The 27,875-nt window shown below is 34.6% G+C and overlaps 1 protein-coding gene across 1 annotated transcript in view; it reads right to left on the minus strand.

The window, feature by feature from the left end:
- KCNH7 (potassium voltage-gated channel subfamily H member 7) overlaps nucleotides 1-27,875 on the minus strand; it is a 453,303-nt gene that overhangs the window by 47,375 nt on the left and 378,053 nt on the right. The window contains exons 6-8 of the mRNA XM_079924588.1: nucleotides 18,616-19,041; nucleotides 6,407-6,806; nucleotides 157-356 (exon numbers count right to left, since the gene is read on the minus strand). Coding sequence (XP_079780714.1) covers nucleotides 157-356; nucleotides 6,407-6,806; nucleotides 18,616-19,041 — 1,026 coding nt within the window. The remainder of the gene's footprint in view (nucleotides 1-156; nucleotides 357-6,406; nucleotides 6,807-18,615; nucleotides 19,042-27,875) is intronic.

Here is a 27,875-nt window from a genome sequence, read left to right on the forward strand (position 1 = left end):
GAATTGAGAATGAAAGACTATCTCCAGGGGAGAAAATAAACATCCGAGAGAGGGAAACAAAAGCAAGGGGTTCAAAGCTGGTGAGACTGGCTTATCCATTTTGGCTGTAGCTATAACGCCTGAGGGGCTCCAGTTTTGGAAAACAGAAATACGTACCATGTTCATGTCAATGCCATTGGTGTAAGTCCATGCATGCTGGAAATATTCTTCAAGCCGTTGCCTCAGAGGGTTGGGGATTTGGTGAAAGCGAATGAACTCTTTTACTCGCAGCATCTGCATGTGGTACCTGGCAGTTCCGGAGTATAGTCTTTGGATAATTGCTGATACGTTCCCAAAAATGCTTGCATACATTAGTGCTGGATTGGATAAAAAACAAAGTTATGGGGGAGCGACTGCACTTGGGGATATTATATCTTGTCAGAATCTCAAATATGTAGATTTTTATTATTTCAATCCGTTTGTGAGGGTTTACCACTGGCCCTAGGGGAACAAAGAAGTCAAGTCAAAACTATTGTAAAATTTATAATTTTGATGGTAAATTTGGAGAGGAAAAATATACAAATTCCCCATGGATTCTCTATATATTCAAGTAGAAACTCAGACTGTTTACAATATCAACCTGTAACTAACCTAGACTATTGACTAGAGATAAAATGTGTTTAAAATAAACATTTCATTTGTAATGTAATAGAAGGTATGTCATGGGGTTACCACACAGATCTGTTTTCTGGAAGTGGAGTAAAAATGATAATTTTTAAATTGTGACAACTCCACCTTAGCCTCAAAGCTAACCTTGCAATATTATAAACCTACTATAAATTTTAAGATTATTCAGAAGATTTTGGATTTCCTAAGGAATAATAAATTGTTTTAAGGAACTCATAGTTTCCTTAGAATGTTTATTTATATGTAATTTTTAATCTATTAAAATTCATTTTTACAGTATTTCTATATGAGAAACAGATATCTTTGGCTTAGACTGTGAGAATATAGTTTTATTTTTTTTTAAGAGAAAAATAGAATACCTCTTTGTTCTTTCATCTATGGGAAGAAAAAAACTAACATTCAATACTTAGAATGCCCTTTTTAAAGCTTCCAGGGCTAAATATTTATGATTTAACATAAGCTTTTTAAGCATCTTGTCTTTCTTTTTAAATTTGTATTTAGTTTCTAATAATCGTAAGAAAAATACTATATACTGTACAGAAAGTCACATGATGATACAAGCCCTATGTCTTGACCTTTGGACATGTGTCAGACACTTACAGAGGAGGTAACACACATTTAAGGCACTGGAACTGCAAGGTACCAAGTAGGTGGGGAAAAAAACCCAACAACTCCTTGAAGTGTTTATTTCAACAATATCCAACCAACGTATTTTTTTCCCCAACACGTCTTATATACACGTCTTACCTATATAAAACACTTCATCATTTTTAAAGTAGATGTTGGCCAGATTCAGTCTGTGTTTTAAAATGACTTATCTTCTTGGTCATTTGTTTTCTTTTCCATCTTATTTTTGTCTCTTGGTTAGTATGGTCCTTGTTTACCATAGAAGTCCCAGGTAAGAGAATGTCCCAGACAAAGAGGCAGCCCTTTATTTTTAATCTATTTAAAGGGATAAAAGTTGGGGAGATCTATAGGGAGGCTGAACTGGGATTTGTGAAAGACAGTAATTCTCATTAAGGTAGAAAAGCTGTTTAGGTAGTCTCTTCCACAGGGGGGCGGAAAAACAAAACCTGGGCCTAATTTGAGTAAATGCATAGTTGATTAAGAAGGGAGTTAGCAATACTTGTCTGAAATGGATTTCTGCGATTCAAGGAGATTCATGTGAGAAATACATCCTACTCTGCCTAATTTTAGTGTTGGAAATATTTATGCCTGTTGTTAGGTGTCCAAAGTACCTATCATGTTCTCAGGAAATAGTTTAGTTAGTACAGATTTTCACTTGATTTAATTAGAAGGCACATAATCAGTGCTAGTTATTTTACTTAAACCACATAATTATGCAAAGAAGAGTCAGGGAAAACATTCTTATTTTGTTTTTAATAAATACTGTGGTTTTAACTCCATACTGCCATAAAAATGAACCAAACATTAGTCTGGATCATAAACACGTATTTCCACTCATCGACAGGATGGCAAAAATCTAGATTATAAGTACATAGTTGAATACATGAATAGTGTATATTTTTCTAAGGAAATTCTATGCTAATGGATTTTTAAATTATAATAAAGGCATACTTTTTTTTTTCTATTTTTTAGGAAGCAAACGGAGCTAAAGTCTGTAAGCCAGAGAGAAGCACAAAATGATTATATTCTGTATACGTTATTAGTTAATGCCCATCGACTGGCATAAAATATGACTCAAAAGCAAGTTGGCAGACTATATAGGCATTTCTTTCAACTCAATATTTTGTTTAGCTTTCCTTAATAGAAAATTCTTCCTTCACCAGAATGGTTTGTTTTACGTTGCAGTATTATAAAAATAAAACAGGTATAATTTAAAACGTCAGCACACCACACTCAAAATCTGAGATGCTCACCAAACTAATGAATTTAGGGTCACTGGGTAATAGCTGAAACATGCTGATAGAACAAATACACTTGCTTTTCTATCTAGTACACAAACTTAAAAAAAATTTTAACTTAAAGAAATAAATTTTAGTGATGTGTAATTTAGATATAACAAAATGAATCTGTTCTAAATGTATAGCTCAGTTAGTTGACAAACGTATACACCTCTGTTAGCACAATCAAGATATGGAACATTTTCAACATCCCCAAAAGATTCCTCTGTCTCCCTTGGCTGTCTGCCCACTGGTTTCTAGGTTGACCCTAGACAACCACTGAGTTCCTTTATGTCATCACAGATTAGTTAGCATTTCTTAGAAGTTCATGTAAATAGAATCATAATGTACATATTCATTTGTGTCTGACTTCTTTTTGCTCAGCATATTGTTTTTGAAATTCATTGTTTTGTATTTATCAGTGGTTTGTTCTTTTTTTAATTGATGAGTAGATTTGCATTATATGGCTCTACCACAGTCCATTTATCTCTTCTGTTGATGAAATCTCACTGCTTCTAGTTTTTGGCTATTATGAATAAAACTGCTATGAACATTTGTGTACAAGTCTTTGTGTGGGCATATATTTTCGTTTCCCTTTGAAATATCTAGGAATAGGACTGCTGATCTGTGTGGTATGTTTAACTTTATAAGGAACTGCCAAACTATTTCCCAAAGATGGTGTGATTTTTACATTCCCACCAGCGATATTTGAGAATATCAGTTGTTCCTCAACCTTTCCAACATTTGGTACTATCTTATTTTAACCATCACAGAGTTTTAATTGCATTTCCCTGATGACTAATAACATCTTTTCATGTATTTATTGGCCATTAATATATCTTGTTTTGTGAAATGTCTGTTTAAAATCTTGCTCATTTTTAAATTGTCTTATTACGGAGTTGTAAGAATTCTTGATATATGCTGAATAAAGGTCCTTTTTTAGATCTAACTATTGAGAATATTTTCTTCCAGTCTATCATTTTCCTGTTCCCTTTCAAAGTGTCCTTTGAAAAGTTGAAGTTACTAATTTTGATGAAATCCAAATGCCTGTATATTTTGTTCAGTTTTCTGTTATTTAAAAAAAAAATTATAGGGGTATGGTAAGGTTTCAGTTACTCCATCATGGTTAAAAGCAGATATGCAATAACTTTTTTTTACATGTTATAAAAAGATGTTTGTCAAGCAGGTCAGAGATGAAATACATTTGCCTTTGGATACTGATTTATGTGTTTTTAAATTTAAATGTATATATTATATTTATAATATTTGAATAAAGATATAAATATATATTAGAACACATAGATATAAATATGTGAGCATAGCTTGTATTCCTATTTATTTAATGGCCGCTTACATTTTTCTTTATTTTTCGTCTTGAATTGTGTATATGTGTATATTTTTAAAAAGAATTCTCTGGTTACTGTTCTCTGTACACATTCAGCAGCACAACTGGTGACTGTCTTTGCAAATAGATGCTTTTAAAAATGTATCTATAGGTATTTGTGTTATTTGAATTTAATTAGATGATAGCTTTAATGTTTAATTTTTAGTTTCCTTGAATTATATTGTTGTAAGAGGGATTGTACATTGCATTGCTTTCTACAACTTTGCTTCACACTTTTATTTTAGAATGAAGATTAGTTTTAAAGAAGCTTAGGGATAATGAGAGTTCAACTTGATAACTAGACTATATCAACTTTAACGTGCAGTAGTATATATACAAAAGTTTACATTATATTTTGGATATTTTATTTTTAGGTTTAAATCAAGTCACTCATGTAACTGAGGCGTATGTACTTAGTATAAAAATATAACCAAATGCAGAAAACCAAATCATTTTCTAATACAGTTGGATCTAAATGGAAATATCATGTGTAGATATACACATATACATCAAATGGCTAAGAAAATTTCAAGGCATGCTATTATTGCTAAGTTTCTAGTCTTATTTTACCTTTTATGGCATAATAGCTCATGATAGAATTCTCTAGGAATATCTATAAACTTTTTCCTATGTGACACTAAGCTTTACATAATCCCATTTTGATTAAGTTTTGTACAAGCAAGTCTATTCATATAAAAGATATTATGTGGAATATGGATGTATCTTAGTCTACTCAATTAACAAGAGTGTTTTCTCTTTTCTTAAAAGATAGAATTCATCTGCAGGAAACAAATATTCTTCCTAAAGAATCAATAGAAATAGGCTAGTGCCACTTTTAAAAAAAGAAGGCAGAAACACAGAAAGGAAGGAAAGAAGGAAGGAAGGAAGGGAGGGAGGGAGGGAGGGAGGGAGGAAGGAAGGAAGGAAGGAAGGAAAGAAGGAAGGAAAAAGACAGGAATAAAGGAAGAATAAAAACTGCCAATAATTTCCTGATTTAAGGATTAGAGATTGGGTATAGAGCAAGTAAAGAACTGAGTTCTCTTTAGTTTAAAATAATTCACATGATAAACAGTACTATGTATTTCACTTAATCCTCACAAGCGGTAAGGATTCCTAAGTGGTGAACACATTAAACTTCAATGCACTTAAAAAATTCTTCCTTGCAAATTCTAAGTTTCAAGATGCAAGTTCTGTTTTCTTTAAAAAGAGTATACATACATATATATATATTTTTTTCTATACGGGTGTATAAATAATTAAAAACAGACATTTTTCTTTTCTTTTTTTGTTACCAATGCCACTGAAATTGATAACCACTATAAAGTATTAACTAGCAGTTTCAATCACAGAGTGAGACTGTGTTTGTTCTGAAAGATTCAGTCTCTCTGGAATGAATTTTTCTATTGTTTCAAGTGGGCCTCACTTCCATTTCCTTCTGAGTGCAATTCTACTTTTGTGTTTGTGGCAAGACTTGGTCTGAATTTGCAGAATATCTTGAGTTATTTAAATAGAATGTTATCTGCCTATACAATCTTACTAAAATAAAAACACCATGACACATATATGAAAAGTAAATTTTAAATACAGTGAACAGTAAACTGGGTGAATCTACTTAAGTTTCATAAATAAAGCTTATCTAAGCACATTTTATTAGACAACATGTTAACATTTAAAAATTAACTCTCTGGATCTACTTTCTAATTTGTATGCAATGTAAGGATGATGCTCTTTTTCAAGCTTTAAAAATCCATCATGCTTTTGTCAACTGCTGTCTGCTATCAGCAAGGTTATCTTTAGTGGTTCCACAGTGTGATTTTTTTAAAAATATATTAATATTAAAGTATCTTTAGTTTTACACAGAATTTTTTTCTTATTCCAAAGACTATACCTTATAAATGATGCTCATGTCATTACCCATTGTAGGGTAAAGGGCAGTCACTTAGGTCCCTGACATAATGTCACAGGGAAAGGAATTTTTAGTCAATGACAGGGGGAAAAAATATATATATATTTGTATGTATGTGCATATGTATGAAAGGTTAGCTTACATTATAATTAGTAGGGTGATATTTATATATCTATATCTATAGATACGTAAATGTAAGCTAGTCTTTCCCATTCTAATCTGGCCTCAGCTTGAAACAGAAAATAACCATTAGTAGTAAATTACAGACATGTTTTTACATCAGTAAACGTAAACTGCAAGTCTCAGTTCCTGAATCCCAAGATCCATGTCATTCCAGTTTTATGCTCCTGAGGTCATGAAAGACCTTTGGTGTCTCCCCTTCACAGAGAGAATCAGATCTGATAGAATATAATACCCGTATATTTAATCCTATTATTTCTACAACTTTCTATAATTTTTTTCTTTGCCTTATTCTGAATGTTCTAGAGATATCAATTTTCTGATATTATTTTATCCTAATAGATAACAAAAGAGAAATCTACTTACAGCCAATCAACATGACACAAATTGAAAAGATTTTCTCCGAATTGGTGTTAGGCGACACATTCCCAAATCCTACACTCGTTAAACTGCTGAAGGTAAAATAAAGTGCTGTGACATATTTGTCTTTAATGGATGGCCCAGAACTTGAGTCACTGTCATTGTAACGTTTCCCAATTTGTTGTCCTAAGGAATCCAACCATCCGATTTTGTCAGTCAGGTAGGGCCTTTCTACGTTCCCAATCGCATACCAAATGCAAGCCAGCCAGTGAGCAATCAGGGCAAATATGCACATTAAGAGCATTAGAACAGCAGCCCCATATTCTGAATATCGATCAAGTTTTCGGGCCACTCTCACAAGACGAAGGAGTCGAGCTGTCTTCAAAAGACCAATTAATGTTGTTGTCTGTGGAAATAAATGTGCATGGTCAGAAACAGTTGGTAAACAATTCAGTGTATGTTCCTGTGAAGCAAAGTAAGTAGAAACAGGTTACAACAATATGGTAGCACTGAAGATGACTATGTATTTGAATTAAGTATTAAGGTTAGTTGTTTCTTTTTTTTTTTAAATTTTACACCTGCTTTGGAAAGTACCTTGAAAGTTTGTAGTACATTAATTCAGTATCTTGGCATGTAAGACTTATGGGACAGAGGCTCTATCTGCTTGGTTTCATGCTCTAACCACATGCCTGGCACATAATGAATACTCAGTAAATCATTCATTCACCAACAAACATTCCAGAGTGCTACTGGTGGGCCTACCAAGGGCCACACACTGGGATTATAGTATTGAACAAACAGTCATGGTTACTTTTATAATAGAAAAAGACATTTATTTACTAGACAAAGTGTCTTATGAAGTGAAACAAGGGCTACTGTCTGTTGGGGAGAGATACATATTTTTAAAATAAACATGTAATAAGATCATTTCAGAGAGTGGAAAGTGTGATGATAGTAAAACAGAGTGATATGATAGAGGATGTTCAGGGGCTTGGGTTGGGATGGGGACCACTTTAGAAAGGAAGACCAAAGAGAATCTTGCTGGGGGGCTGACGTTAGAGTTTAGAAGGGTTTGAATAATGCGAAGGAGCTAGTCAAGAAGGCAACTGGGAAACATATTGGATGACTGCATGCATGCGTGAAGTACTATATTTAAATTCATTTTTTCTTCCTAAATGTGTTGAATTGATAAATTGCTTCTTGATATCCCAATGATATTATGTGTTTTGCTTTGGGGTATGATATGTGTAACTAACTGCACGATTATTACTGACCAGGTATCTAATGATAGGACACTTCTATATAATAACAGGATACTTAACTGGTTGTTTGGATTTGAAATCTGATAAGTACAAATTACAAGTTCATTTCTTGGGTTTCCTAAATAATGTCAACTATAAGTACTATATAATTCACAGGGCATATAATTATTCCATAGTTACATGGTGTTTACTGATCAATTATTGAGTCATTTTATGTGTTTATTGCTGTTGTTTATTTCTCAAAGTACATCCGTCTATGTTAAGAACACATATTTTAATTAAAGAAATAACATGTGGTATAACTATCACCCTATATCTTCATATTGACTTGGTGGAAAAAGAGCTCTAAATATCAAGAAAATATTTTCATTAACATTCTATAATAAGTGTTATAGTTTTTTTTTCTTGAGCCAGAGTGGACACAAGGGAAGGGAAGATTTCTCAGCCTCCCCTGACTTCTTTTCAGTTAGTATTCAAATCCTCTAGAGATGAGAGGAGCTTGTGTAGTTGAGATGTTCTTATCACAATTGGATTCTGGTCTTTGCTCATTTAGGGATGGGTGGAGAGGTGAGTCTTCTCTGTTTCCAAAGCTGAGTTATTATTTTTCAGGGTGCAATAAGGGAAACAGTGTTTTCTTCATCACAAATTTAAAATCATATCTCTTCAAAGAATGAATGGTGAGTTTAAGTGAGTATGAGGTGTTTTCCTGGGAGAGATGTCAACTTTCCACTACTTGTATTGTCAGTGTTTCAGCTTAGCAGTTATAAGTTAGAACTTCAGAACAAACTTAGGTCTGAAATTCTGCTTCCATACCAGTGTGTCACCTTGGACAAGTTATTTACTTAATCTCTAAGTGTCAATTTTTTCATCTGTAAATGGTCATAATAATAACTCCTTCTAGGGTTGTAGGTAATACCCAGTAAATTTTAACTGTGTTTTTATTTGAATATCCCACACACTTTCGCTTCCATCACTAAGCAGGAACTTTATATTGTAAAATGGGTTGACAGAGCTACATATTTTCCAAACGTGTTACTTTGATAGCTGGAATTTCAAATGGACGCTTTTGGACACTGGTCATTCAGCTCCCTATGGAAATTGCAGGGATTTTTAAAGACAAGAACGTCATCTATATTCATTGACTACTCAGACTCTGGTAACAGAAATCACCCTGGTTCAGCGTAACTCCATTTCTACATTTCACAGCTTAAGTTTGCATGTTTATTTTTCCTCCTAGCTTGGTTATCTATTTACTTGTGTTGAGAAATCAGAAATATTTGAGGGTTATTATTATTTGATTTATTATCAAAACTGCCTTTCGCTGGAACAATATTTCTGAACCTCAAAATAAATCACATATAATGACATTTCTATAGGTATTTGGTTAACGAAGAGAAATGCTTCAAAACAAATAAGCTGTTTTAATAACATATTGTGATAAAAAGTACTAATGACTCTTCTGGCTGTAAAGATGGTAGAGTAAAATGACATTATGAAAAGAAAAGGAATCAAATCTGCTGTATATGCCACTTCCCTTCTTTTTGCCTTCCCCCCAAAGAAACCTCTGGTGTTTCTTCTAGAGTTATGTCAGAATGAGGTGAAACCTAGATGACAGTAAGTTAAGATAAATAAATATAATATATAATAATACACAAATGACCTCTTTTCTGGACCAAAAAAGTTTAAGAAATAAGGTACATGTTGAAGTCTCAAGCCAGCTGACACAAAATAACTGCAGAAGGAGGGGGAGATGGAAAAGAAAAGGGAGAAGGAGAGGTAAGGGTCGGGGAGAGAGATTACTTTCAGCTGCATCATAAGGATGAATGAATATTGACCTCGACAGTCAAAGCCATTCTCTTGTGATTCTGTAACGTGTATTGTACCCAAGCATAACTACATATGCTAGTTTGACAATGTAACAAATGACTTGGGCTTTTTTCTGTTGTTATCAAGATGCTGCTAACATGCCTGGGCATTCTTCCTTAGCTACAGTTGTGTACAGCACATCTTGTAGATGACACTTAGGCTTGCAATAACTCTTTCTTCTTCTTCTTTAAATGTCTCTTTAAAGATTTAAGGCATTTTGCCCCAGATTACACAACAGAGAGAAGTGATTGCACCAAAATCTCAGAAAATGTAGACTAAAAAATGATCCATCTCCTCTTTCAGATTTGTTGGAGACTGTTAGTCTCCATAGTTTAGTTCAACGAGCTACTATCTTTGTGTATTATCTGCAAGTCAAAAATGGGACCAACAACTACCTTATAATTGTAGTTGTTGGCTGATTAGAATATCTTCAGAATGCATGGTTATCTCACAGTATATCTAATTTCATGTAATACCCAGACATATGAAAATCTACCTTCGTTTTTTTTTTCATTTTTTGAAAATAGAAATAAAACTATCCTTAAACTAATGACAACAACTTTTAAATTGTAGAGATAAAGAAGTTTCTCTTAGGTGGTATTTATTGAACTTTTCACTGGTAGACAAATATTGTCTTTATTGTTACTTTTGGTAGAGATTGAAAAGGCATAAAAGCTCACTGGAGGTAAGTGTAATCATTATTATAAAATATAAAGACATCATGATAATAAATAAGATCTAGAAAACGGTTAACTATTTTGCAGTAGATTGAAACAAGGTCAACTGTTTTCCAGTCCTGCCCATGAATATATAGCAAAGGAGATAATAATAAACTCTAATAGGTCAACTCTCCACCTCATCAGTGCCCATGTCATCTCAAAATTCAACTCCTTCACTGTGATTGAATGACATTTCAAACTCTTTTTTCCTGAATGCCACAGTAAAGAAGGCCTACTTGACTTTCATTTTGTCAGAATTTTCAAAAAATGTAAAATGATTCTTCCTCTGAAAATTTAATTATTCAAATTTCTGAGTAGCTGATGAATATCATCGAATTTCAATTTTTAAAAAATGTACCCACATCCATAGTTCATTAAAGCCCTAGGTACTTTATTTTTATATTGAGGTAAAAGTTAGTTTCCTTTATTAAGTATGACTTTCTTAACTGAACCTTAATTAAAAATATATACTCTAAACAACTACAATTTTGTCACTATGTTAGATACTAGACCCAGACTCAAGAAAACTGTGTGATTTTTTTTTTTTTACTAGACAATTCATAATAGTTCAGGCATTCTCTCTTAATGTAAGCGGAATTCTTTTTGAAGAGCTAAAATTAGAATAGGTGACTTCTTATCAGTATTAAACAACTCTCTACTTAAGAATAAGTTTGGTTACAGTTAAACTGAGAAAGCATCATCAATGAGAGAAAATCTCATGCTCAAGAATTTTTCAAAATAATTTTGAAAAATAATTCTTTCTTTTTAGTAAGCATTTTCAAATACCTTACATTTAAAATGCTTTATTTCAGAGGTTTACTCCCTAAAATCTTTGCCTATAGTAAGTGGATAGAATTATTCTTTTATAAATGAGGAAATATAAGTATGTGATCTTTGGTTTTGCCTACAGGTTGTTAGGATGAATTGTCATTGAAACTTTCTACTTAATCCATCATTCTGTCCTCTTTGTCAAGTAATATTTGGGTACAAATGGGGAAAAGGGAACACTTAGTGAGTAATACATTTCATAACTCCACACTCATGTTTTATTTTAGATTTCATTTCTATTCCCTCTAAGTTCTGGTACTTGTATTCATCATTCAATAAATTGCCCAATAAAACTCAATAGTATTGAAACTAGTTTCTATTTGTTTTGTTCAGCTTGAGTCACACTATTTCAATATTTCTAAAACACATTCACTACTACAATCAAAGAGCTATATTTTGAGTGTGTAAAAAACCTTGCGGGGGGGACACGTAGCTTAGCCTTTCTTAGTCAGTACCAAACCTCACAAATTCCTCCAAAAATGGGCTTTTAAAAAGAAGATTTTAGGGACTTCCTTGGTGGTCCAGTGGTTAAGAATCCACCTTCCAATGCAGGGATGTGGGTTCGATCCCTGGCAGGGGAACTAAGATCCCACATGCCACAGGGCAGCTAAGCCCACACAACAGCTAAGCCTCCACAACTGCTGAGCCCACAAGCTCTAGAGCCCGCGCGCCACAACAAAAAGATCCTGCATGCCGCTACAAAGACCTAAGACCTGATGCAGCCAAATAAATAAATATTTTAAAAATAATAAATAAAAAGATTTTACAACCTCCATTATTTAATAGCTTTTACTGTCAAGACACTTTTATTTTTATTTTGTTTTGTAATTAACATTCTATTTTGCTGCAATTTGACCTCTTTCTCTTTAGTTATAGTAACATGGAAAACTGGTTATCAAATGATTCTAAATAGTATTAGGCAAATGTTACAGTAAATAAACAATTATGAATGTTATGTTATATTTTTAAAATTGGAATTTGACTTGTTCTGGAAACATTTAACCAAAAATTGTATCTTATGCCATCTTTAGCAAAATTTATCAGTGGATCACATGTAAATAATGGATAAGTGATGAACTTAATGCAAAATTTTTTGATGGAATACACTTATATTTCCTTAGTTCAAAAATTATTCCATTGTGGATCCTGTGTGTCTTTACTTGTCATGGCACAGATTTTTGGAGACATGACCAGTAGCCTCAAGTACAAGCCAATGGAAACTTCTGCCTTAATTCCCAAGAACTATCTAATAAGAGACTTTATGTGTAGACACATATATGCATGCAGGTCTTCAAAATGTTTTTTGTCACTTAACTTTGAACATGAGTATGTCTAATGTTTTAGAAATTCATTTCCAACAAACTAATGACAACTATTGTAGAGATCAGGTTCGGAAAGAATCCTGACAAGATGATCAGAGTTTCTATACAGAGGCCTGCTACGTTTTTCCTTGTATCCATTCCATGATTCATCTATCAGACTAATGAAGCAAACATATCAATGTGAGCTGAAACTCCTCTTTTCTATGAACTTTCTGTCAAAGGCCTTGCCTGCATTCAGAATTCATAAAAAATAGCAGTGAAGTGTGGAAGGAGAGAGGTCAACAAAGCAAGTAATTAATCAAAAGAATACTACTAATTTTCAGGGGAGGAAGAGTTTAATGAAGCATGTAACTAAACAGGGAGCTCTAGATTCTAACTACTAATATCTCTGAAAGTAAAATTTGCCACAGAGGAGCAAACTATGGAAAAATTTGAGGCAGATAATGAAAAGTTGACTTTCTGGAGACTGAACCAATAATATTGTTCCTTCGCATCAATGATATTGAGGTAATTTGCTATGGATGGCACGATGCTTGATGATGCAAAAATTAAGAAATAGAGAATCTTTTCCTTGGTCTGTCCAGATGGCATTAGCATCAGGAAGATATTAGTATTAATGACATAGGCAAGCCCAGTTACTGCCACTATTCATTTTCAATGACAACAGGTCTTGTGGTATTTGTATACTATATGGTATATAGCACAGCTATATCAGTAAACATTTGTAGTTATCACAGTCACAGTATTTCTAGCTATCTAAATATTAATATATGCATATAAACATATCTATCTGTACAAATGCATGTACACACATATATATCAATATTTATAAGTGCACACATTCTATGCAACCCTTTATTAAAATGCAAATATAAAGAAAACTAACACTATCCCATTTAATATTGAATTTATTGTTTAAATATGGACTTTCTCATTATCAGTAGGTACAAGCATCTGATAACTTCATTATATCTTTTTATGCAGACATGCCTGAAGCATTTACATATTCTACTAGGTATTTTATTATGAACATTTCTTTTGTTTTTCCTTTATATTAAGGTGAGCATTATATATTATATTTGTGAAATTATGTATGTAAGAAAGCTATATTATCTATGACTTTTATTTAACAATAGTAGAAAGGGGCATTATAAAATATTTGTTATGTTAGCTCTGATAGGGCTGGAAACCAACACTCTATAGCTCCATGCCTCTAATGGGCATGACCTTTCTACCCTTTCTACCTGGAAAACTTCCACTGGTAATCAGAAACTTCCCCTTCCATGCTCACATGTCCCCTTGAATATAGTACTATTAAAGCTGTTATCAGATAGTACTCTACCTGCTCATCCGCTGCTCTCCCAGTCTAGGATGCAAGCTCTCAGGCAGTGGGGTCCTTGTCTCACTCTTTTCTATAAACTCAGAGTCTAGTGCATTGGCACTTAGGGCTTTTCCAATAAATGCTAATTGAATGAATGAACCTACTTGAGAAGGGAGTTACCATAACCTTTTCTAGAAATGGCAAAATGAATTAGGTCAATTCTTGTTAAAACTATTGAAAATTTACTTGAAACTCTAATCAGTAAAGCAGATAAAATCAAGCTACTCTTTGTATAGTGGAGATGGATGGTTCTGAGTCTTATCAGCCTGTCTTCTGTCAACCTTTGAGGGCTTCTGAGACTCTCGGGCACCTCCATGAAACCCCAGTTTGAAAAACCCTGGACTAGATTACCCCTCATCAGAGTGACCTCTAGCTTAATGATTTTAGAATTTGTCACTTAATTTGGGGGCCAAAATCCAAAGAGGTTTTTTTTTTTCATATTCATATGATGAAACTTTCCAAATTAGTCCATTTGAATGTAAGATCTCTTTTCTCTGGAAGCATTTCTTTTCTCTTTTTCTCAGAAACAAAAATGAATGCTGAATAGTTTTTATACTCTTGTAATATGGTATATTATACACTTTTGGGGAAATTTTATTCTGAAATATCATTACATCCTGAAAATCCTGATTATAGTTATGGTTTGTATGTAAAAGGGGTATCTTCATTGTCACTCTTGAAGAATGTATGAAGTAATCCAATCCGTCACTGGTCTTGTTACCCTTCATAGCTGATTCTTTTTCGTTGTTGTTGTTATCCATGGGTACTTTTTTTATTAGAGAAGAAATTAACCATTCACACTAGAGGCTACAGAAGGAAATTAGCTTAATTTTGCAGTTCTAGAACAACCTTCACAATAAGGGATTCTGAAGTTTTCAGAGTGAAGAGGGGAAAAGGAGAGAGAGAAAATCATTTAGAACAGTGTTTCCCAAATTTGGCTACTTTCACAGACATATTCTTGGAGGAGGGGGATACAAGTTTTCTATGATAACATTTAAAATTTTATGTTTTACTTTTGTTTATAATCTAAACAAATTAATACACACTTGCTAAGGATCCCTGGACAGCCATCTTACATAACAGAGTGTTGCTATGTGATCGCAGCATCTGCTCTTGTACCTCTGATCCTTGTGGCACCAACTGAGGACCTCACTTGTCATGTGACATCTCTCAAATTGGGTGCTCAGACCCTTTGCAGAATTGAACATTTCCTGTGAGATCTGTGAGTTGTCAAGTTTCAGAACACCGTTAAAGTAGGATAGGGTGGGGTGGGGATGGTGGCTAGGGAGACACTCTTTGACAATACACATTCAAAATACCTACTGATTTCATAATGCAAATTCTATAAAGTTAAGCTCAACAAAACGTTTCAGACAGTAGCGGAAAACCAACTATAGATTCATCCTAGGGTACCTGTGATACACTTGGTTGAGAAACACTGACGTAGAGGTAGAAAAGTCCCAGCACATGGAGAACAGCTGGTAAGAAATGTGTGCCAAAGAGAAGGAACATCTTTTGGGTCAGTGAGTGAATCCTAAACCATAACTTGTCATGGTCTTTTGGAGCCCTAAGAGCCAATCCACAAGAAACCCAAGACATCCATCAAACTTCTCAGACCTGTCATTTTGGGCAGGTTGGTCCACTTTTAATACTGAGTCAAAGGAAGAAAAAGCTCTTTTGGCCCCCCAACCTGCTCCCCTCCCCCTTTATTTGGGTTAACATATTTCAGAATTTTAAGTAAACAGTTGCTGTAGTTTGGTAAAAGTAGCCCCAGGTCCATCCACCAGGAAGTTTCATCTCTGATTCTTTATGCTCCTTCCAGACCCACCCCTCCACTTCCTATCCTTGATGCAGACCTACTTCTCCCTACCACATACCCCAAATTCCTGTGCTTTGCAAGATAATAACTGTCCTCAAAACATTTCCTTTCTGTCTCTTTCTTCAGGATTCCTAGCTGCAACTAGCTAATCTAATAACTACTATACGATAGTCTATCAATAAATCTCAATAAATCTACTCAGTAAATCTTGTTGAATAATTTAGATATTTATGGATTAATGTGGTAACATGTACGTTTTTAAAGGGAGACTTCATTAAGAAACAGGGACTTTAATCCAAAGGAATGGGAAGGAGAAAAGAAGTAACCTTTGGTAAGCAAGTACTACCTACCTGCTACTGGTCTAGTCTCTTCATATATGCTGCTTTATTTTTAGAAATCACAAGAACCTACCTCTCACCATTTTACAGAAAAGAAATAAAGTCCTAAATGAATTAAATATCTTGCTTAAATACAGCAAGTAAGAGGCACAAAGGCGAATCAAACCCAGGTGTGTCTGACTCCAAAGCCAGGATCCTTCCCATATCATATCACATTTCAAAAGAGAGAGGAGCAGCTTTGGAAACAGGGAGGAATCCGGGAAATTATACAAATCAGAGTGAAGAATTGGAATTGCTTTACTTGAGGCAAACTTCATCTTTTCCTTTATGCTACATGAGAAAGATGATCCAGACACCAGTTTTTCCCAAGACTATTTCATCCTATATTAATGTGAATCACATAAATTTTCTCTTGTTTCAGCTCACTTGAAGTTCTGTCTGAAACAGTGATTACTTGAATTACATACTTTAATAAACTTTTATTTTCAAGTGATGATATAGTAATTGAAATTAAACTGATCAAGTGCTGCATCTTAGAATAATTAGCATATTCTAATACTCACTTGTTTGATTGCTATTGATTAAATATCATTGGTAAATCAACTTCCCCTAACAGTCTTGTCTGCCTATTTACTGTTTACCCATTCTTTCATTTCACTAAGCTGAAATTTAATTTGCTGCTGGTGTATATATCTTAAAATGTGAAAGTGAGGTTTTACTCTATTTATCAATAAGAACTTATTTGGTGTAATTACATGGATTCACCCATTGTAAGAAAATCATAAAGACGAATATTGTTTAAAGAAGTATTTCACTTTCTTGCCTTTTAATTAAAAACCAAAGTTAGGAATATCTAACATTAAGAGTTCAACTAGTTTAGCAGGAGCTGATTTTTTTTGAGTATTTTGCTAGAGTTTTACATATATTATCTCATTAGAGTCTCAAATTAAGAAAAAAAACTTAAGCAGGGAAAGTAATATTATCATCCTTATAGATGCAGAAAGTCAAGTTTGAGACTTTGTCTAAGGTTTGTAGAATCCAGGAAGAATATATTGTTTCATTACCCTGCTCTTAATTCATCCACAGTTAGATGGGCATGCTCTGTGGGAGAGAATTTACTTCTAAACCTATTGTTTCCTTTGGCTGAGGAGAATTCTCTTGTCCTCAAGTGCTAATTGGTTAGGGAGCAACCATCTGCAGAGGGCATTTATGATATTTGATCTCCTCTTGGAAAAAAACCAAAACGATGGTGAGGCACTGACTGATTCTTAGGTAGAAAAGGACGCTGAATTTTAGTTCTTCCTTTTTTTTTTGGCCACGCTGCGTGGTTTGTGGGATCTCAGTTCCTGACCAAGGATTGAACCCAGGACCAGGGCAGTGAAAGCACAGAGTCCTAACCACTGGACCACCAGGGAATTCCTGACCCTGAATTTAAAAAATTCAACACACCCAGGTTATCTTTCTCAATCTAATCCCTTAGATCTACTTTCACACCTTCTGTAAAACTTTGTTATAGAATCCAGGAAATTTATTTACAAAAAATTAGTGCAATAAATTGGATGAGATTTTAGGAGAACATAACTTGTTTTAGATCAAAGAACACTTTGAGAAGAATCTGATTAAAAATATGGACTTTCTATCCAGAATATGCACATTCACTTGTCAGATTTCCTTAAAATTTCCAACTTTAGGGGACTTTCCTGGTGGTCCAGTGGCTAAGACTCTGCGCTCCCAATGCAGGGGGCCCAGGTTCAATCCCTGGTTAGGGAACTAGATCCCACACCCCGCGACTTAGAGTTCACATGCCACAACTAAGATCCCGTGTGTGGCAACGAAGATCCCTCATGCTGCAACTAAGACCCGGCACAGACAAATAAATAAGTAAATATTTAAAATAAAAAATAATAGGGTGAAATAATATTTTTAAGAAATTTCCAACTTTATAAGATAGTGGGGACACAAGAAATAGTTTCCAACCTAGGTATTATTATGATTATGATTATTTATTATTATTATTTTTTTGCGGTACGCGGGCCTCTCACTGTTGTGGCCTCTCCCGTTGCGGAGCACAGGCTGCGGATGCGCAGGCTCAGAGGCCATGGCTCACGGGCCCAGCCGCTCCGCAGCATGTGGGATCCTCCCGGACCGGGGCACGAACCCGTGTCCCCTGCATCGGCAGGCGGACTCTCAACCACTGCGCCACCAGGGAAGTCCCCAACCTAGGTATTATTTAAGAGAGAGTTTTGAATAAAACATTTCAGAAGATGCCTCTTACACATAATTTGAACATAAAACAAGTCCCTGCTCTTGCAAACCACAATTATGAGTTAAGAAAGAAAGAGGCATCTTCATCTTTGACAGTTTTATATCCATAAAGTTAATATGTAGAAATTACACATTCTGGGAATGTGCTATGTGCTATGAAACACTTGTCTCAAAGTTTAATTTGTTGTTTAAAAGATAAATAGTCTTTACTATTTCTTAGCAAAAATAGAAAGAACTGTGAACTATTTGCAATGGCAAAAATGTTCCATTTCATTTTATAGCATTTCCAATTGAAAATGAATTTTATCTGTGTGACATAGAAAGTTTGTAAAGCAACCGCTGTTTTTGCAGTTAAAATAGCTTCATTTTTATAACTTCAATCTTTCAGAAAATAAGATTCTTAAGCAGCTCTTACCTCATCAGAACCAGATCCAAAAATCAGCAAGTCAAAAGGAATTGCTGCAACCATGTCAATCAGGAACCAGCCTTTGAAGTAGTGTATTGCTATTTTGGCTGGATCACTTACCACTTCTTCATTTTGATTTACATATGTTGTTCTGAAGTTTATTAGAATATCTATGATAAACATAATATCCACAATCAAGTCTACCACATTCAAAGGGCTACAGGAATAGCCACATTCTCGTCTTTTCTGTTCTTCTCTGTCATTGAGGAGAAAGGCTGCAGAGTAGGGAGTGAATATAGCAGTGTATATGACCAACAGCAGAATAAGCCAATCCCAGACGGCCTTGAAAGGACTGTAGTGCAATATTGTAAACTTGTTGATGCGTGGTGTCTGCAGTTTATATTCTGGTAGGACGTCTGCTCCTAAAGAGAGAACCTGAATACAGAAAAGAGAATCATACACTACATAAAAATGTGATTATTTAATCTCCAAATCTATAAAAATATTAAGGCAATTATACAGCAAAATCTTCTAGAAAAAAATCATGGAATTGTGAAGTATGTACATTTAAAGGAACCCATATAAGCCCCTACCATCCAGTATATTTGACCCCAGAAAACCTCATTGGTGTTTCTTGATAAATATAATTTTCACTAAAAAATAGTGAATATTGTCACTGAGATACTAAGGAATGGGTTACTGGTTCCTTTGGAACATACTACTACTCAGAAATAAAAATACATAGCAGTTTTTAGAAAATCATAAAATCAGTTTAATACATGAATAATTGTTTTCAAACTTAAGAAAGGATTGGCTGTAATGATTAGAAAATAGTCTACTTGGATTCATGGTCATATTTAATTTACATATATTTAATTTATAATTAAACTTTGATAAATTAAACTCAACTCATTCACATCTTTAATTAAAATTTCCCACCTGCAAATCTGTTTTTAACATTAGAAAAAAAGGGACATGGGATTAAAATAAACACAAAGGAGACTTTTTCCTAAAAGGTTGGATTATTTTATATTCTGGGACAAATATACTTTCACCTGAACTCCTTCATCACATTTAAAGAATCATGTGGAAAGAATGGTGCAAGGAGATATTCAGAATATTGACCTGGAGAGGCTGCAAGATTCTTAGCCATCAAGGGGTACTTAAACTCTAAGATTCATTCTACTTAATAAAGCATTGGGTAGACTAAACGAATTCACCTTTTAGAGTCTTAGTTTATCTGAAAAAATAAGAGCTAAACTTGAAGTGTGACACTACCCAGTAGAAAATTTCCATGTAGATTTTAACTTGTTTCTAATAATAAATTATCACGGCAAATTTCAATTTTAAGTCTCATTTTCATTGTCATATACCATACGTTTTTTCACATACGAGTTACTGTTCTTATCTTAAAAAGAACTTGAGAAGTTAAATAACCCCAAATGAAGTGAAACATGACTTTTAAATATAACCTCAGTTCAGTTAAAATAGACAAAGCTGTTTTTAGGTAACAGCTAAACTGATTTAATTAGCTTTGAAAAACATAATAAAGAATTGAGAGTAAAGCCCAGAGTAAATTTGAACTACAATTATATGGTGGAAAAGGAATATTATTTTAAGTTGTGAGAAATGACAGGAATTATTAGTCAAAGAGAACTCTGGAAAATAAGTGACTTCACTGTTTATGAAATACTAAAAATCCTTAGAATCCAAGATCTATATCTATATCTGTATCTATATCTATATCTAACTTCCAATATCCAAATAAGAATAATGTTTGGATAATCTATCAATTGATAAGTGCAGACTGATAGAACTCTATCCTGTTATGCTTAATATAGAAACCAATGTATGATATTTTGGTTTGGAAGGAATGGATCATCTTATAAGACGTCATTGTGTAACGTTCCTTTCTCAAAAACCGGGGACTACTCAGTATGTAGAAAGTAAAATCCGAAACCTTATTTTGGCTCATCTAAAATATGGACACATTCTATCTTTCAGTTCCTTCTCCTATTCTCTGTGCACTCAGTTTACTCTGGCAACATGACTACATTTTTGAGATCTTCCCAAATCCCTGAAGTCACAAATTTCTCTCATTAAAAAAAAAAGAGTATATAATCATCCAAAGAGAACAAAAAAAATTATTTCTAAATATGGGGATATTGTCTGAGCTTGCTTCCTGATTAAGTTTCATACTTCTGATACCTATCTCCCAGACGGGACTATTTGAATACTTGTTTTAGCAGAAGTATAAGTTAGAATACATCCAGCACCTTGGAGTTACCCTTGAGAACTAAAAACTGTGGGTGGAACTCTTTCCATCCCACATATGCAAACATTCATTTCACAGTTAGAAGACTGTTGTGCTAAGAGTGGAGACTGAAAAACTGGGAAGACACTGTCCCTGAAATCACAGTTTATTGTCGATTGGTAGAGAGACGAAGAAGAAAATGAGAGCCTTGCTGAGGTTCACTCAGCTCCTGGGGTTGGTGGTGGCGCTGTGGGGCGTCATCATAGGGGACTTTTAGGCGAAGATGGCACTTGAACTGAGACTTCGAGTAGGAAGTGGTAGGGGTGATGAAGTTGGAATGGGAAGGCCATTACAGGCAGAGGAAACAGAATGAACAAAGGTGGGGACGCATAAAACAATGCATTGTGTGTTCAGGAATTATAAGCTGCCTTATGTTGCTGATGGATTAAATGCAAGGGAGTGGTGGTGAAGGATGGCAGCAAAAGACCTAATGTGACATGATAGAGATCTCAGGCTTTCTCCTTAGGTTAGCGTTGCTCACGTTTGAATAAAATACAGACTCCTTTTGAAGGGAAAGATACGTAGGGCAGAACTCCAATGATGATTATATTATTCTTATTTATAGTGGTAGGTAAATATGTACAAAAATAAAACTAGGTTGAAACTTTTCAAGCTTACACATCTTACTATGACTCTTGTGGGCTGAATTGTGGACCCCAAAGATACGTTGAGGTCCTAATCCCTGTGAATGTGACTTTATGTGGAAATAGCACCTTTGTAGATGTCATCAAATAAAAATGAGGTTCTAGTGGCTTGGGGTGGGCCCTGATGCAATAACTGAAGTCCTTATAAAAAAAGGGAAATTTGGATACAGAGACAGGAAGACGCACAGGTAGAATGCTACAAAGACAAACAGAGAGAATGAAGGCAGATAGAGATGCAAGCCAAGGAACACCAAGGATTGCTGGCAGGCCCCAGAACCTAGAAGAGAAGCATGAAACAAATTCTCCCCCGGTAACTCCAGAAGGAACCAGCCTTGCCAATACCGTGACTTTGGACTCCTGGGCTCCAGAATTGTGAGAGAATAAGCTTCCATTGTTTTAAGCCACCCATTTTGTGGTATTTTGTTACGGTAGCCCTAGTGAACTAATACAAGGACAAATAATGAAAACAAATGATTTACAAAAATATTTACAAAACCAGTGAATTCATACTACCATCACTAAGTCAATATTTGACGTATCTGTAGGTCAAAAATGGTTGAACTTTGGCTATTATGTGTGGTTTGATCTAATAGGTAAAATAATTTTCTCTCTTCTAACCTCAATGCTTTTTTTGCAAAAAGTATGTAGTCAGAATAGAATTACAAACTTCAAAGATTTTATTGCTGTATTAGGATAATCTAATCTAACCTTTAATTCAAATTATGCTCCTACTAGGCTTTGAAAGCCCATTTAAGTGGTGCTACTTAATACTCTAAAAGTTTTTTATTTACTTGGAGTTGACTTTAACTTTGAGGCATTATTGAATTCTATATTAAGTAATAAATCAAATTATCTCTGGAACTGGGATCAGAAATGTAGTTCATTTGTTAACTTCCAACATACCTATCAATACTGAACCACTGAAATTTGGTACATACAACAATGGAGTGTGTTTTGACAATGCATTTTTAGTAACTGGTATGGTAACAAACCTTATGATATAGGTTCTTCAGCTTCTTCATGGCTATAACTGTGTTATATGATCACTCAATTCTGTCACAAATTTTATTAGCCAAATGACTTCAAAAACTTATTTATACAGCATGCTTTGGTATCATGAACTCTCGTAAATCCACATGCCATCATAGGCACTGAAATCAGGTAGATGGCAGTACTCTGTTATGAAGTGATTATCTTATTGATTCAGAAGATTATTGTACTGTTTTAGGTTTTACCAAGAGAGACAAATTTTTAAGATTTTCCAGGAGCACTCATGGACATTTGAGAATATTCCTTTCTGTGGTTGTTGGTTTGAGAATTGTTAGTTTACTAGGCAAGGAGGTTGAGGTGGCCAAGTTTAGTTGCAAATACATGCATCTGGCAGTGGAATGGAGGAGAAAGCAAAGAGGAGTAGAGAGGCTTAGAGATCCCTTAAGACTTCGGTACTAAGAAACATAGGTAAATGAGGAGAGATCAGGAAATCCTGTACTAGGAACCAGGTGGCAGAGACAGAGAGGAAGGACACATTTCAGAAATAAATTCATGTCCGGGTGTAAGAATGAGGAGTGGAGAAGCATTTGCTTCTTTATGGTTCCAATAATGAGTCTTATTAGAGCCAATCATGGTAATTACAATCTTTGAAGGCTCAACCAGGTTTGGAATAAGGGAAAGAGCCCTAAATTTTAAATTTGAAAAGCTGGGTTTAAATTCTGGATACAATTTTTCTGGTAAATCATTTAATCTCTTCGGATCTTTTTCTTATCATCTGTGTGATGGGGACAGTAATCTTTGCTCAAATAACCTATCCATACAGAGCTACCATATCACATCAGATACTTTCTATAGAAGTAGCTGATAAAATGGGAAATATTTACATAAAGTAATTTCATTATTTTTTACTGTTCTTGAGTTACTTGTTTAAATCTTGAATCTAACGAACCAAATATAACCAAAACATATATGAACCAATTGGAGAAAGTTGAACACTGCCTGGATGTTGATAATATTAAGGTATTGTTTCAGTTATCTTCTCCTTAGAATAAATTAGCTAACACATGGTGGCTTAAAACAATAGTTATTTTATTATTCATGATTATATGGATGAAAAGTTTAGGCAGGGCTTGGCTGGGCCATTCTTCTGTTCCACACAGTGTCAACTGGGGTTTCTCAGTCATAATCAGTTGGTGGCTGAGCTTGTGTGGAGTATCCAGGAAGGATTCTCTCACATGTCCAGTACCTTGGTGTGAACAGTTCGAAGGCATGGTTCACTTAAGATGCTGGAACAAATGGGTCTCTCTCTCTATATAATGTAATATAATATAATATAATATAATATAATATAATGTAATATAATATAAATAATATAATAATCATATTTACATATATATGGTTTCTCCATATGGTCTTTCCTTTCCTTGGAGCTTCTCCATACGGTTTTTTTTTTTAGCTAACAGGGTAGTAAGATGTCTTATGTGGATGTTTAGTACTCCCAAGAGAGAAGCAGAAATATCTAATCCTCTTAAAGTCAAGGAGTAGAAGTAGTATAGCATTACTCCTGTCATATACTACTGGCCAAAACAGTCATAGCCTAGCATAGATTCAAAAAAGTAGAGAATTAGTCTTTACATTTTGATAGGGGAATGGCATGCGTGTGGAAAGAAGGAATTAACTGTGGCCATCTTGGAGACAAGCTATTGCAGAAATTGTTGACGAGTATTGTTTTTAGATGTGACAATGATGTTGTGCTTATGTTTTAAAAATTGTCTTAAGCTTTTAGAGATACATAAATATTTGTGGATGAAACGCTATAATATTTGAGGTGGGCTCCAATAAAATCCAGAGTGAGGGAAGGGAAAGGTGAGAGAAAGTCTGGTTATATGCAGTGTTAGATGTATGTTGATTTTTATTGAAACTGGGTGATGGGTATATACTATTCTCTCCATTTTTACAATATGTCTAAATTGTTCAAAATAAAAACTTTTAAAAAAAGAATTATAGAATCTCAGTCAGAAAGGTCTAAGATATTGAGGATGGGTCTACACATAGCACCACGGGGGCTTACTCCTATCAGAATTGAGTTGGTTCCTTGTTAGGCAAGTTAGGATTCCTTTTTCTACAACAGAATGTTTACTTTACTCTCTGCATATCTAATTCATATTATGTTTATCTCCATTCAGTCCACGCAGACTGCACACAATCCCAACTTTGCCCAGACTTGAACTGTTTCTCCTTAAATTTGTGTCACATTGGTGGCTGGGACAAATCACATTATAAGAAGATAATTGGATGTGCTAAGTCTGTAGATGTCCATTCCTCTGAGTATCTTTAGCCATATTGCTCATCAAGTTAGATTAAAATAAGCCACTTTTCAAGATCCATCAGGTTAGGCCTCTTATTAAAATATTTTTACTTCATTAGCATTTCAGATTCAAGCGTTAAGCTTTCATTCTGGATTGATATAAGAAGCATGTTTTTGCATTCTTTCCTCATAAAACTAAATGCAATGTTTATGTTGTTTGGTGTCATTTTTTTGCAAATATTTGCATTATATATACATATTTATAATTCATTTCTAGAAAAAAATGGATCTCTCTTGAGAAATCAAAAGGTTTCATATCTTTTTTGTTTCAAAAGTGACAGTTATTTCATTACTTATAGTTACTTTTTTTAATCTTACAAAAAGCTGTACGAGTTTAGAATTTCAGTACCATCATTTCTCTTTCCCTTTATATTATTTTAATCATCTTATTTCCATTTTAATGTTCTAAATGCATATATCTTTTATAATGCCACCTCATACTTACTTTGGAATTGGATAAATGAATGAATCGTTAAGTCCCCCAAAAGTTAAAATTAATTATGACAGTGCCTGGTAGTCATTCTGTTGGAAACAAAATATTAGATAGGTAACTAATTGTTCCAAAAGATGTAAATAGGATTCTAAGGGGCCAATGATTGAAAAGAAAAAGTGTGCTATACAGTCTGTTACATTTTGCTGAGAGCCAGCTTCTCCCACGCATTTGAGTAATAACACACTTTAGAAAGATAAAACATGATTAATTGAACTATTATAAGGATTTTCTTTTAAGAGAGAAAGAAAAGCGGGGAAGAAACCTCACTGTATAAAAAAGGGGAACTTCATGGTCTCCAGAAAGACACTTCTATTTTCTTTCCTCAAAACCACCACTTAAATGTACAGTTTAATACAGCCTAAAATGTGGTTTTCTTTACCAAATACAGTTTTTCTCTTTGCTAGCACATTACTATTTGTTTAACCTCAAACAGTTAAGTGTTACATAAAAACAAAATCTTTATAGGAAACAGCATTATTTATTCAATGAAGATCTACTGTGAAAATTTTGTGTGAACACCAGGATTAATAACTACTCTTCTCTTTTGAAAAGTGCAATAGGGAACGATTAAGCCTTCCAAAAGATTATACAGTACTTTGGGCAGCTGTTAAACGCCATGCTGAGGTGTTGGTAGAGACTGCTCATGTGTTATTTATCCTTTTCTTGGGACTTGCAGTTAACTAATAGGCTAGCTGTATTTTTATCTATCAAAAGAGTAGTCAGTAACAAAATGAATCAGATAGATTATATAGCATCAGAAAAGACTGAAACTCCCCTGGCTTTTAAGCATCTGATTTGAGAAATAAAGTAAAACCTGAGTAATTTTCATTGAAACAGGCAGCTCCGCTGATGGTTACCCAGATATTTAAATTAAAAGATGAAAAATATTCACACAAATAAATCAGATCTGTACCATAGGAAAATTTTTTAAATAAATAAAATACTAAAATTAGGTAGTAGAATCACTGCAGCATTCTGTATTCAAATAACTTTCTAAGGCTTAAAGTAGACATTTAGTCATTTGTGTGTACGTGGGTATGTGTGCACACACGTGTGTGTATTTGTGTGTGTGTTGGATTGAGCCGTGAAGATTGTATGAATTTGTGAAAATAAGAGTCATCTAGCTAAATGTCAGGTTTAGTGTTTTGTTTTTGTATGTTCTGTGTATGTTAATATGAAAAATATCTGCTTCTTGGGCTTCCCTGGTGGCGCAGTGGTTAAGAATCCGCTTGCCAATGCAGGGGACACAGGTTTGATCCCTGGTCCGGGAAGATCCCACATGCCGTGGAGCAACTAAACCTGTGTGCCACACTACTGAGCCTGTGCTCTAGAGCCCGCAAGCCACAACTACTGAGCCTGCGTGCTGCAACTACTAAAACCCGTGCGCCTAGAGCCTGTGCTCCTCAACAAGAGAAGCCACCACTGTAAGACGCTGCTCACCGCAACTAAGAGTAGCCCCCGCTCGGTGCAACTAGAGAAAGCCCGAGTGCAGCAATGAAGACCCAACACAGCCAAAAATAAATAAATACAATAAATAAAGTTTAAAAAAATAAAAGAAAAATATCTGCTTCTCAAAATACGTGTGACTCTCAGAATATGAAAGAAATAGGTTAAATAATATCTTAAACATTTATAATACTCTTGTATTACTTCAAATATATGCATATTAAAAATGACAGTTCCTTCCAGAACCATAAACTCCTCTTAACTTCCACACCGATGGCCAGCTGGACAGTGGCCCTCGGTTCCGGCTCTGTATTCAAATAATTTTGAATCAGCCCCACCCCTATGCCAGGCTGATCTGAGAAGCTTGGAGTATCACCTTGTTGCTGATACCAGACACTTTCTGGCCTAATGTTTGCTTTCTTGCCTGCCTCTTCTCTCCTCTTTCCTTCCTCATGGAAACTATACACATGCACTCTTCTCTCCATTTTCTTTATATTTGTTTTTAAATGGACATAATTTAAGGAAAAATGGAAATCAGGAAAAGGAGCACTTGGCACAGCAGTTCAAATGCACGGAGGAATGAGGAACAGCCTTAAAGATCAGAGAGAAGTACAGGGTTTAGATAGGACAGTTTGAGATCGATGTGCCAGATACCAATTCAAGGAGTTGCCTGATAGATGGAAGGTCTGGGATTGGGCTCCTGAGGGGGTAGGAGCCTGATATTTCATCCTGCAGAGGCAGTGGCTCAAGTTCTGGAAACTAGACTCATTTGCCAGGAGGCTGTAAAGAAAGAGGGAATCCACTGGAAATAACTACAATGTGGGATGGAGAAAAAAGCAAGGGAATATTCCCAGGACTTAGCACCTTACCTGAATATACATAGCAAGTGCTCAAAATAGTTGAACGGGCATATTTGTAGCTTAAGAAAAAGAGACAATGAAAGTGGCAAGAAAGAAGATTCACGAGAGAAAGGATTGATAGAAATAGCTGCTGTCACCAAAATTTGTTGTTCTC

This window comes from Stenella coeruleoalba (assembly GCF_951394435.1).
Source record: "Stenella coeruleoalba genome assembly, chromosome: 6".
Taxonomy (NCBI): Eukaryota; Metazoa; Chordata; class Mammalia; order Artiodactyla; family Delphinidae; genus Stenella; species Stenella coeruleoalba.